The sequence below is a fragment of the Hylobates moloch genome, unplaced genomic scaffold, assembly GCF_009828535.3.
Source record: "Hylobates moloch isolate HMO894 unplaced genomic scaffold, HMol_V3 SCAFFOLD_9, whole genome shotgun sequence".
NCBI lineage: Eukaryota > Metazoa > Chordata > Mammalia > Primates > Hylobatidae > Hylobates > Hylobates moloch.
The window spans coordinates 41363757-41376368 of NW_026652284.1; the positions used below are offsets into that span (position 1 = coordinate 41363757).

The 12612-nt window shown below is 38.6% G+C and overlaps 1 protein-coding gene across 1 annotated transcript in view; it reads left to right on the top strand.

Annotated features, from left to right (window-relative positions):
- The window catches only part of NSMAF (neutral sphingomyelinase activation associated factor), an 82655-nt gene that overhangs the window by 26195 nt on the left and 43848 nt on the right, over positions 1–12612 (top strand). The window contains 5 exon segments of the mRNA XM_058444655.1: positions 526–604; positions 699–766; positions 846–882; positions 4538–4588; positions 12503–12574. Of these exon segments, the coding sequence (XP_058300638.1) occupies positions 526–604; positions 699–766; positions 846–882; positions 4538–4588; positions 12503–12574 (307 nt within the window).

A 12612-nucleotide genomic window follows, 5' to 3' on the forward strand; every position in this document is an offset into this window, starting at 1 on the left:
GCCTCCCGGGTTCACGCCATTCTCCTGCCTCAGCCTCTCCGAGTAGCTGGGACTACAGGCGCCCGCCACCACGCCTGGCTAATTTTTTTGTATTTTTAGTAGAGACGGGGTTTCACCGTGGTCTCGATCTCCTGACCTCGTGATCCGCCCACCTCGGCCTCCCAAAGTGCTGGCATTATAAGCGTGAGCCACCGCGCCCAGCCAAGACTATTTTTCAATGTGATGTTTCTTGGATACATTAAGTTTCTAGCCAATAGATGCTGTAAACTATATGGAGATACAAATATAAATCAAAGAAGTTAAATTAAAAACTCTCTAACATTTGAATTGTAAATGCCAATATGAACCACTATTCTGTGTTTTGTTTTACCAGTTAATCTAAAAATAGAGAGGTTCTCTTTATATGCATTGTTGATATTTTATTATCTGATGCTTTAGTAACCTGCTTTCTAGTTAAAATGTACTATGATTGTCTTGTGATTTTTGTTATGCTCATCAAACAATCTGTTGTACTTGGATCCCTAGGAAAATCAGAGGCTCCTTAAAAATATGTTCAAAATCAGTGATTTTTGAACCGGATGCAATATCCCAGCCCATCATCAAGGTAAATACTTTTAAATACGAACAGAAACATTCCTATTCTTTGTGTATGTCTTACCTTTCCTGATTTTTATGATATTTCTCTCAATTTTATCCAGATTCCTTTGAGAGACTGTATAAATATAGGAAAACATGGAGAAAATGGAGCCAATAGACACTTCACAAAGTATGTCATTTTCACCACTGTTTAATTTTACTTCAACCAAAAAGCTGTATATATTTAATGACTTTTATCTGTATTTTAGGGCAAAATCTGGGGGTGTTTCACTCATTTTCAGTCAGGTAAGCACATAATAAATATTCTTTCCTAATCTGAATGAACATTCTTACATATGTGCATGAATGAAATTATTTATTTGTAGAGATATCAGATGAAAACCATGGAATAGAATTCAAATGCTTTTAGAATTCAGTCATTGAGAAATATAGTTTTAAAAAGATGTGATCCCTAATGGGCTTCTTTGTGTTTATTAAGTGTGTGGTATATGTGGGCTTGCAGTTTTGTCCTTGGAGCTCTCACAATTTACGATTTACGAGGCTTGAAATGAAGGGATGCAGCTCTTCCTGTAGCTTCCTAGCTATTTAGAAGGCAAGAGCCCATTGTCACACCACTTAAATGATCTCAGGGACTTAGGACAACCAAGGCAATGACTTGGGATTGGTGGTCTTGTATCATTATGACCCTTGTGGTCATAACCTTTTGTTCATTCCAGATTTATTCCCTTTACATTTATGCACCCACCACTGCACTCAATATAGGCAGGACAGCATTGGCAATAAAAGGTCAATTAAAACATGCTTTTTCTCCTGTCATATTATTAATTAGTATGTAGATTAAAAAAATTTTAAATAAGAAGGGACTACTTTCTTTTGGCTCTGGGCTTCACCTGCTTCGTCTTTAAAGCGAAAGGGTTAGCAGATGTTGCCTTGACTCTCTGCAGAGCTCTCGTTCCTTGGGGTGTTGAAGTGTTCAGAGAAGAATTGTTCTGGGATGAAGTAAGGGGTAAGAAAAGCTGTGGGAACAAAGATGTACAGAATTTCTGGCTTCAAAACTTGACTTAAATCCTCTCATGCAACAGAGCAGAGTGTCCCTAGGAGGCAGATGGGGAGGGGTAGAGCATGCTCCCAGCACTTTTTCTATCACTGAAGCCTTTTGTTCACAGAACACTTTTAACATGTGTTGAAAGTTATTTTATGAAAGCTGAGAGGTAGCAGATTATTTGATTTTCTACATCTACCTTCCATGATTCTATTAATTTTAAAGAAGAAAACATTTCACAGGCTTCCTCAGCTTCATGTTGTTTTAACTGGTATATGTGAAGACAGTGACAACCATCTGCTGCTCTGGGGACCGTACATCATTATTAATAATTCTGGTCCACCTCCATACTCTCATGTCTATCGTATCATTCTACTTCATGACCTTGTTCCACAAAGCCCATATCTTGAAAGGAAGAGGTACTTTTTGACTTGGAGATAAGATTTTCATTATAAAACTATACATTTTAGTTATTTTAGTAAAAATTTAATAACTTTGAGCTTAGGAATAAAGCCCCCAAATTCCCCCACCTACTTTTAATAGTTTATAGAAGAGGTCTTGTGTGAAATCAGCTCAAAACCAGCCCGACACAAGCTACTGTTTCAAGTATTATTTAAAGCTTCCTGTGTCAAGTATACAACCAGGCAACTTTTGGGTTTTTTGATTATATACTAGGTCACAAGATCTCAGAAATATAGTATGGTGCTTTATATTTAGAGAGTTTTGCTTCCAATTTTTTTGTTGCTGCTAAAGAAGGGTGTGTGCATGTTTATATGAGTAGCAGATTCAACTCATGGATTCAATAAGTGTTATATTCAAGGCTCTGGCAATCTAGGGAAGAACAAGATATCTGAAGCCTTTTGCTCCATGGACTTTACTTTTCAGTGGGGGAGACAGACAATAAACAAATGTCTTCTCTAATGTCAGGTAGTGACAAATGCTATGAAGAAAACGAAAGCAAGACAGAAGGATAGAAAATGATAAGGAATATTCTAGTGCTGCTTTAGAAAGAGTAGTCAGAGATGCCTCACTGAGAAGAGGCCACTTACCAAGAGACTCAGAAGGCTTAAGGCATTGAGCTGTGCAATTATCACAAATACTGGCATTCCAGGTACTGAGAGTGGCGGGGGAGAAGCCTGAAGGTGGCCATGTCCTTGACAGGTGGGAGGCACAGGAGTGTGAGTGCTCCTGGGGGGCACGAGTCAAGGAGAACACTCAAGGGAGGCTGGAATAGGGGCAAGGACCGTGTCATGCGGGGCCTTGTGGGCCAAGGTAAGGACTTAGAATAAAGCACAGAGAGAAATGCCACTGGAGATCTGAAAGAGAAGGGGTGTATCTGATTTGTATGTAAGTCTCTCCGGGGGCTGGGTAGAGAACACGCTGTACAAACCAGCGCAAGAGTGGAAGCAACGAGACCTATTGGGGTGTTCCAGGAATCCAAGTGTATTGAACCAGGATGGTGAGAGGTGGTCATTGTCTAGGTATATTCTGAAGAAAACCCAACAGATGTGCTGACGGATTAGTCACAGGGTATAAAAGGGAACAGTCAAGAATGACTCCAATGAGATGGACAGTAGTGCCCTTTATAGTGATAAAGAGAGTTGGGAAGGAGCAGGCTTCAAGTAGAATGTGACATTTAAGATGGCCACGAGAACTCTAAGGAGAGATGTCCAGCAGGCATTTGGATGCATCCATCTGGGTTTCAGAGAGAAGGCAGAGGCTAGCAAGACATACTGGGGAGCTGGAAGTTTCTAGAGACTTTTTAAAGCCCTGTGGCTGGATAAGATTTCCTGGGGACTGAGAGTGGACAGAGTGGTGTGAGAACTAAGGCCCTGCAGCTCTCTTAACTTAAGGGATTGGGAAGAAAGCAAGGTCCAAAAGTAGACGGAAGGAGTAGCCAGTGAGGTTGGAGAGAAGCCGGAGCAGGTGTCCAGGAAGCCATGTGGAAAACTGCTTCAGGAAGAGCCATCAGCTCTGTCACATGCTCTAAGAAGGAGAGTCAAGGAAGACTTGAGAATTGATTATATGGTGACATGGCGATCTTATGCACTTCATGTGACCATCTAAAAGTGGTTTCAATAATATGGTAGGAATGAAAACCTGTCATGGGCCCAAGGGAAGGTACAGACAGCTCTTGCAATGAATTTTGCCACAGAAAGGAACAGAAATGGCAAAAGGAGGATGTGAGATTAAAAGGAAGTATGTGTGTGGGGGTGTGTGTGTGTAAAAGGGAGAGAGTGCAGTATATAATCCTAAGAGCAAAGTTTTTGAATATCTGACAGGTTTGGGGAGGTGTTCACATTCTATGCCCTAGTAGAGGGGCTGGACTTTGAGAGCTCAGGCAACTTCCATTGTTGCAGGAGGAAAAGCAGTGATGGAAGTACAGGTACAAGGAGATTGATGGCTCTGGTAAATGGTGTCACTTATTCTACATAGTTATTAATATACTATGTGAGGACCAGTGGCCCAGTGCATGTGAAAGCGCCACGTGCCCAGATTACCTCTAAGTTTTCTTTATGTTAGTGAACATATTTCATACCACAGTAACTTTGTTTTACTCATTTCTTAAAAAATCAGCACTTGGATTAGCCTCCTTCCCTGTCTGCTTGGTTACTTGGTGCAAGTGATGGCATTCATAAAATGTCTTCTGTATTTATTTATCTTGTGATTGTTGCTATCTTGTTGCCTGGATGATTCTCTTTTTAATTTGATATTTGTTATTTTAACACCAGTACTTTAAAGCCATACTAGTACTAATACTAAAGCAAATATTTCTGGAAATAGAGATTATATAACAATGATTTAAAACTTTTGATTTGTAATGTTCTGATTTGTAGTTACTCTTTACAATGAAACATTTTGGTTATTATTTTACAAGTATTGCTTTTTCTTGCTCAGGTATATTTCATTAAAGAACATAATGTTGTTGCACCATATAAAATAGAAAGGGTAAGTAAAGCTTTTCACGTATTTCCAGCAATTTATATGGTCATTTTGAACAATAAAATTTTGTGACTCTGTTAGTGTCTTTAATCAAATATAATAATAATGAGTATTTAAAAGCTTCTTACCTGGAAGTTATAACAAAATTACCCAAGGGAGCCACAGATTTTAGTTCAAGAGAATTCAATTAACTTTTTGACTTAAAAAAAAAGTGCCTAAAAAAAAACACACCCAAATGATTAGATTAGAAATTAAAATCAGAATATGCATTATTTGTAAGATTGTTTACTGGGTGTTACTGAGAATTTATTTACTAGTACATTACTAAAAAATTTAGTTTTAAAAATATTCTAGAAATATTTACTGGTTATAACATACTCTTATTTGAGAACTCAGTAATAATTTGTGAGTACTCTTAATTAGGTAGAAACTATGAGTAGACTTGGATACAATGTCTGGTTCCCTGGGACTTTTCACTTAAGCATAGACATTTCATTTAACTATTCTGTACTTTAATTCTTTATGCTTCAGCTTAATACCTAGTAGAGGGATAACTCCTACTAAAAGAGAGTTTTTACAGGACCTAAGGACAGAGCTAGTGCTCCTTATAATGACATCTGTGTGAATTAGGAAAAGCCACCGTTTGTGGGCAAACGTAGTCCCACAGGCTGAATCTGAATTTCAGTTTCAGGCCAGTCTGCAATCTCTTAGGTGGCACAAATTGTATACTTAGTGGTCTCTGGGTTTTACGGACAAGAAATACTTGTGTGTGCTGATTAGTCAGAAATTATAAATACTGAGATTTAATTATTCGCAAGTGGTGCTTTTGGCATTTTGGGCAGGATTGTTCTTTATTGTGTGGGGCTGTCACTTATATTACAGCTCTTTCCCCTAACAAATGCCTCTCGTACACTGCTCCCCTTGTTGTTGTTACAGCACCTCCACACGTTGACAAAAGCCTCTGGGGGTGGTAGGAAACCCTACCCCCCAAGTTGAGAACCACTCACCTGGGGTACCCTTCCTCTAAGGGCTCTCGTGAGAGCCAGCTGAATTGCATACCTGCACATGGTTCACTGAAAGATTATGTGAAAGAAAATAAAAGTGAGGTTGTCTGAGCAAAGAAAAGCTCTTTTGTTCCAATGTGAATTATAATACCAAAGCATTCTCAGATTTAAAAAAAAAAAAAAAGGGTGAGGTGGAATGACAGCAGCAAGATGGCAGAATAGGAAGTTCTAGCCCCTCCTTGCTCCTGTGAAGACACTGATTCAACAACACATGGACAAATTCCCTTTGCGAGAAATCCGGAAACTAGTTAAGAGGATCCTGCACCCCCGGTGAGCATGAAACTAACCACATCAAAGCCGGTATAAAACTTTGTGTCACTATCTGGCCATCATCTGTCCCACACAGCACCACATGGTTGGGAAGAAATTTCCCAGCCTCTAGCTTCTCCCTGGAGAGGGAAAGAGAAAATTGGACTACACATCCAGAGTTCTGACTTTTCAGGAGAGCTGCCCAAGGGACTGGCTTCTGTCTCTTCTGTCTCAGAGTACAGATGGAACCCTGCATACTCTAGATGCCTGGAGCCACTGATAACAAAAGAGAGCTGAGTAGCACGCTACTGCTTCAAAGGACCTGTGGTACAGCAGACATCTAGACACGAGAGACAGCAAAGGATTCCAAGCTTCTGAAAAATATGAAACCAATAATTTCTCTAATTAGGAATCTACATGCATAAGTCCAGAGAAGACATAGAAAAGGTTTGAGAGGCCTTCAGCATCTCTAGCCAGGCTGATTAATGAAGGTCTCTTTCTCTGTATGAAGCCAGTCCTTAGAGACTGGAGAGGTAACTGGTTTTGTTGTCGTTGTTGTTTTTAATGTGTGGATATTAGCACAAAATTAGAGGGAGCACAAAGAATCAGAGAAAAGTAGTCCAATCAAAGGTACAAAATAAATTTTCAGAAACCAACCCTAAAGAAAAGGGGCTATATTAATTACCTGACAAGGAATTCACAACTATTGTCATAAAGATGCTTAATGAGCTCAGGAAAATTATGCATGAAGAAAATGAGAATTTTAACAAAGAGAATATTAACAAAGAGAAAATATAAAGAAGAACTGAACAGAAATTTTGGAGAAGAATGTAGTAACTTAACTAAAAAGTTCACTAGAGAAGTTCAGCACAGACTATAAAGCAGAAGAAAAAATCAGCAAACTGGAACACAGGTCTTTTGAAATTATCCAGTCAGAGGAGCTAGGAGAAAAAAGAATGAAAAAGAGTTAAGAAAGCCTAAAGTACTAATGACACACCGTCAAGTGGACCAAATACATAATATGCGAGTCCAAGAAAGAGAAGAGAGAGAGAAAGAAACAGAAAGTGTATTTAAAGAGATAATGGTCCCAAACTTGCCAAAACTGAGGAAGGAGATGGACATCCAGATTTAAGAAGTCTTCCACATAGGAGGACTTCAAAGATGTCCTTACCAAGACACATAATAATCAGATTATCAGAAGTAAGAGTTAATTTTGAAAGCAGCAAGAGAAAAGTGACTGGTCACAGAAGAAAGCCCCCGTAAAATGATCAGATTTTTTACCAGAAAGCTTGCAGGTCAGAAAATTGGATGATAAATTCAGAATGGTAAAAACAAAACCAAATAAAACAAACAAACAAACAAAAACACCTGCCAACAAACAACACTGTATCTGGCAAATTGTCCTTGAAAAAAATGGAGAGATAGGGACTTTCCCAGATAAACAAAAGCTCAGAGTTTACCACCATTAGATCTGCTTTATAGGAAATGCTAAAGTGAGTCCTTCAATTTGAAACAAAAAGATACTAAACACCAACATGAAAGTGTAGGAATTATAAATCTTGCTGATAAAGGCAAATACAGAATACTGTAGTGCTGTAATGGTGGTGTATAAATCAGTTTAATTCTGGTATACAAATTAAAAGACAAAAGTATAAAAACCCCATAACTAGAAATCTGTGTTGATGAATACACAATTTAAATGAATGTAATTTGAGATATCATTAACATAAAGGGAGACAGGTATCTGAAGGAATAGTTTTTGTATGTGACTGAAGTTAAGTTATTAACAGATTAAAAGAGATTATTATAACTGTAAGGTGTTTTATATAAGACCCATGGTAACCACAGAGAAAATACCTATAGAAGATACACAAAAGAAGAGTTTTTGCAATATTATCATCTAGAATTTTTATGGTTTCAGGTTTTAGGTTTAAGTCTTTGATCTATCTTGTGTTGAGTTTTGTATAAAGTAAGAGATAAGGATCCAGTTTCATTCTTCTACATGTGGCTTGCCAGTTTTCCCAGCACCATTTATTGAATAGGGTGTCCTTTCTCCAGTTTACGTTTTTGTATGCTTTGTCAAAGATCAATTGGCTATAATTATTTGGCTTTATTTCTGGGTTGTCTATTCTGTTCCATTGGTCTATGTACCTATTTTTATACTAGTTCCATGCTATTTTGGTAACTATAGCCTTGTAGTATATTTTGAAGTTGAATAATATGATGCCCCCAGATTTGTTCTTTTTGCTTAGCACTGCTTTGGCTATTTGGGCTCTTTTTTGGTGCCATATGGATTTTAGGATTGTTTCCGACTGACAAAGGTATTTTGATAGGAGTTCTGTGAAGAGTGATGGTGGTATCTTGATAAGAACTGCATTGAATCTGTAGCTTGCTTTAGGCAGTATGGTCATTTTCACAATATTGATTCTACCCATCCATGAGCATGGGATATGTTTCCATTTGTTTGTGTCATCTATGATTTCTTTCAATAGTGTTTTATAGATTTTTTTTTTTTTTTTTTGAGACGGAGTCTCACTCTGTCGCCCAGGCTGGAGTGCAGTGGCGCAATCTTGGCTCACTGCAAGCTCCGCCTCTCAGGTTCACGCCATTCTCCTGCCTCAGCCTCTCCGAGTAGCTGGGACTACAGGCGCCCGCCACCACACCCGGCTAATTTTTTTGTATTTTTAGTAGAGACGGGGTTTCACCGTGGTCTCGATCTCCTGACCTCGTGATCCGCCCGCCTCGGCCTCCCAAAGCGCTGGGATTACAAGCGTGAGCCACCGCGCCCGGCCCTATAGATTTTCTTGTAGAGCTATTTTACCTCCTTGGTTAAGTATAACCCTAAGTATTTTATTTTATTTTTTTTTGCAGCTGTTATAAAAGGAATGGAATTCTTGATTTGATTCTCAGCTTGGCTGTTGTTGGTGTATAGCAGTGCTACTGATTTGTGTACATTGATTTTCTATCCTGAGAATTTACTTAATTCATTTATTAGATCTAAGAGCTTTTTGGATCAGTCTTTAGAGTTTTCTAGGTAAATGGTCATATCATTGGTGGACAGTGACAGTTTGACCTCCTTTTTTCCAATTTGGATGCCTTTTCTTTTTTGTCTGATTGCTGTGGCTAGGACTTCCATTACTATGTTGAATGTAAGTGGTTAAAGTGGGTAACCTTGTCTTGCTCCAGTTCTCAAAGAATTCATGACTAAGAACCCAAAAGCAAATGCAACAAAAACAAAAATAAATAAATGGGACCTAGTTAAACTAAAAAGCTTCTGCACAGCAAAAGAAATAACCAGCAGAGTAAACAGACAACCCACAGAGTGGGAGAAAATTTTCACAAACCACACATTCGGCAAAGGACTAATATCCAGAATCTACGAGGAACCTCAAACAAATCAGCAAGCAAAAAACAAATAATCCCATCAAGAAGTAGGCAAAGAACATTAATAGATAATTCTCAAAAGAAGATATACAAACAACTAGCAAACATATGAAAAAATGCTCACCATTACTAATTATCAAGGACATGCAAATTAAAACCACAATGAGATACCACCTTACTTGGTGAGAATGACCATAATTAAAAGTCAAAAAATGATAGATGTTGGCATGGATTTGGTGAAAAGGGAACACTTTTACACTGCTGGTAGGAATGTAAGCTAATACAATCACTATAGAAATGGTATAGAGATTCCTTAAAGAATTAAATGTAGAACTACCTTTCAATCCAGCAATCCCACTGTCAGGTATCTACCCAAAGAAAAAGAAGCCATTATGTGAACAAGACACATGCACACATAGTTATAGTAGCACAATTTGCAGTTGCAAAAATATGAAACCAACATAAATGCCCATCAACCAACAAGCGGATAAATGAAATGTCCTATATATACACCATGGAATACTACTCAGCCATAAAACAAAGTGAAATAATGGCCTTTGAGCAACTTGGATGGAGCTAAAGGCCATTATTCTAAGTTAAATAACTCAGGAATGGAAAACCAGATTATTGCATGTTCTTACTTATAAGTGGGAGCTAAGATGTGAGAATGCAAAGACATAAGAATTATATAATGCGGCCGGGTGCGGTGGCTCATGCATGTAATCCCAGCACTTTGGGAGGCCGAGGTGGGCAGATTACGAGGTCAGGAGATCGAGACCATCCTGGTTAACACTGTGAAACCCTGTCTCTACTAAAAATACAAAAAATTAGCCAGGCGAGGCAAGTGCCTGTAGTCCCAGCTACTTGGGAGGCTGAGACAGGAGAATGGTGTGAACCCAGGAGGCAGAGCTTGCAGTGAGCCGAGATTGCGGGGTGATGAGGGATAAAAAACTACATATTGGGTACAGTGTACACTGCTTAGGTGACAGGCAAACCAAAACCTCAGAGAACTTATTTATGTAACCAAAAACCACCTGTACCACAAAAACTATCAAAATAAATTTTTTAAAAAATGAGGAAGGAATCAAACTATGTCATGATAAAATGTCAACACAAAGGAAGATAGAGGACAAAAGAGGACAAATGAGCTACAAGACAGACAGAAAACGGTTAAAATGGCAACAGTAAGTCCTTCCCTATCAATAATTACTTTAAGTATATCAAACTCCCCAATCAAAAAATATGGATGCCTGAATGGATTAAAACAAATAAGATCTAAAACTATATGCCATCTGCAAGAGACTCATTTTCGGTTTAAGGACACACATAGGTTGAAAGTGAAAGGATGGGAAAAAATATTCCATGCTTGGTAACCAAAAGAGAACAGAGCTGGCCATACTTATATCAGACAAAATAGGCTTTAAATAAAAAACTTTCACAAGAGACAAAGAAGGGTATTATGTAATGATAAAAGGGTCAATTTGTCAGAAAGATAAATAATTACAAATGCATGCATTAGTCAGGGTTCTCCAGAGAAACAGAACCAATAGGATGTGTGTGTACATACATACACACATATATATATACACACATACATACATACATATGCATATACATATATACAGACATATACACCCATCTAGGAGTATATTGCTGTATATATGTATATATACAGAGAGAGAAATTGATTTATTATAAGGTATTGAATCATGTGATTATAGAGGCCAAGAATTCCAGACCCAGGAGAGAGCCAATGGTATGGGGTTTAGTCTGAGTCTGAATACAAGTCTGAAGGCAAGAGAAAACCAATATCCCAGCTTGAAGACAGGAAGAAAGAGTGTTTTTCCCATTTAGCCTTTTATTCGATTTAGGCCCTCAGTGGATCGGATGAGGCCCACCCACATTGGGGAGGGCAATCTGTTTTACTCAGTCTCCTAATTTAAATGCTAATCTCATCCAGAAGCATCCTCACAGATACACCCAGGGATAATGTTCAACCAAATATTTGGTCACTCTATGGCCCAGTCAACATGACATACGAAATTAATCATCACCATATGTATGTACCCAACCTCAGAACATCTAAATATATGAAGCGAACATTGATAGAACTGAAGGGAGAAATAGATAGCAACACAATAATGGTAGGAGATTTCAATACCACACTTTCGACAATGGGTAGAACGTTCAGATAGGACATCAGTAAGGAAACAGAGGACTTGCATAACACTGTAGACCCAATGGACCTAACAGACATGCAGAGCTTTCCACCCAACAGCAGCAGAATACACGTTCCTCTCAAGCACATGGAATATTCTCCAGGACAGATCACATGTGAGGTCACAAAACAAGTCCTAGCAAATTTAAGAGGATTAAAATCATATTCTGTATATTTTTCCAATTATAATGGAATGAAACTAGAGATCAACAGCAGAAGGAAAACTGAGAAATTCACAAATATGTGAAAATTAAACAACATTCTCTCAAAAAACCAATGGGTCTAAGAAAAAACACAAAAGAGAAATTTTAAAATCTTGAGATAAATGAAAACATGATATACCAAAACTTAGGCGATGCAGCAAAAGCAGTATAAACAGGGAAGTTTATAGAATTAAATGTCTACGTTAAAAAAGAAGAAATACCTCAAATAAAAATCATAACTCTAGGCTGGGCGTGGGGGCTCACACCTGTAATCCCAGCACTTTGGGAGGCCGAGGCGGGTGGATCACCTGAGGTCAGGAGTTCGAGATCAGCCTGGCCAACATGGTGAAACCCCACCCTGTCTCTACTAAAAATACGAAAATTAGCCGGGTGCGGTGGTGCACACCTCTAGCCCCAGCTACTCGGGAGGCTGAGGCAGGAGAATCACTTGAACCCGGGAGACGGAGGTTGCAGTGAGCCAAGATTGTGCCACTGCACTCCAGCCTGGGCGACAGAACAAGACTCTGTCTCAAAAAAAAAAAAAAAATCCTAACTCTATACCTTAAGGGTTTGGAACAAGAAGAGCAAACTAAACCCAAAGTTAGAAGAAGGAAGGAAATAATAAATAGAGCAGCAAATTATATAGACTTGCTCCCTTAGAACTCTCATTCCAGGGGAGAAGTTACACTAGGTAAAACATGCAGATTTTATCATAGCAGGTTCTGTACACGTGTTCTTAAAGTAGCATAGTTTGGCACACTGCTTCTCTTCCTGTATTTTGATATCTTCCCCTTTTTGTTAGGGCAAAATGGAATATGTTTTTGAATTGGATGTTCCCGGGAAAGTGGAAGATGTTGTGGAGACGTTGCTTCAGGTAAGCACTTGCTGGGTAGAAAATTCAAAGCAAACTGA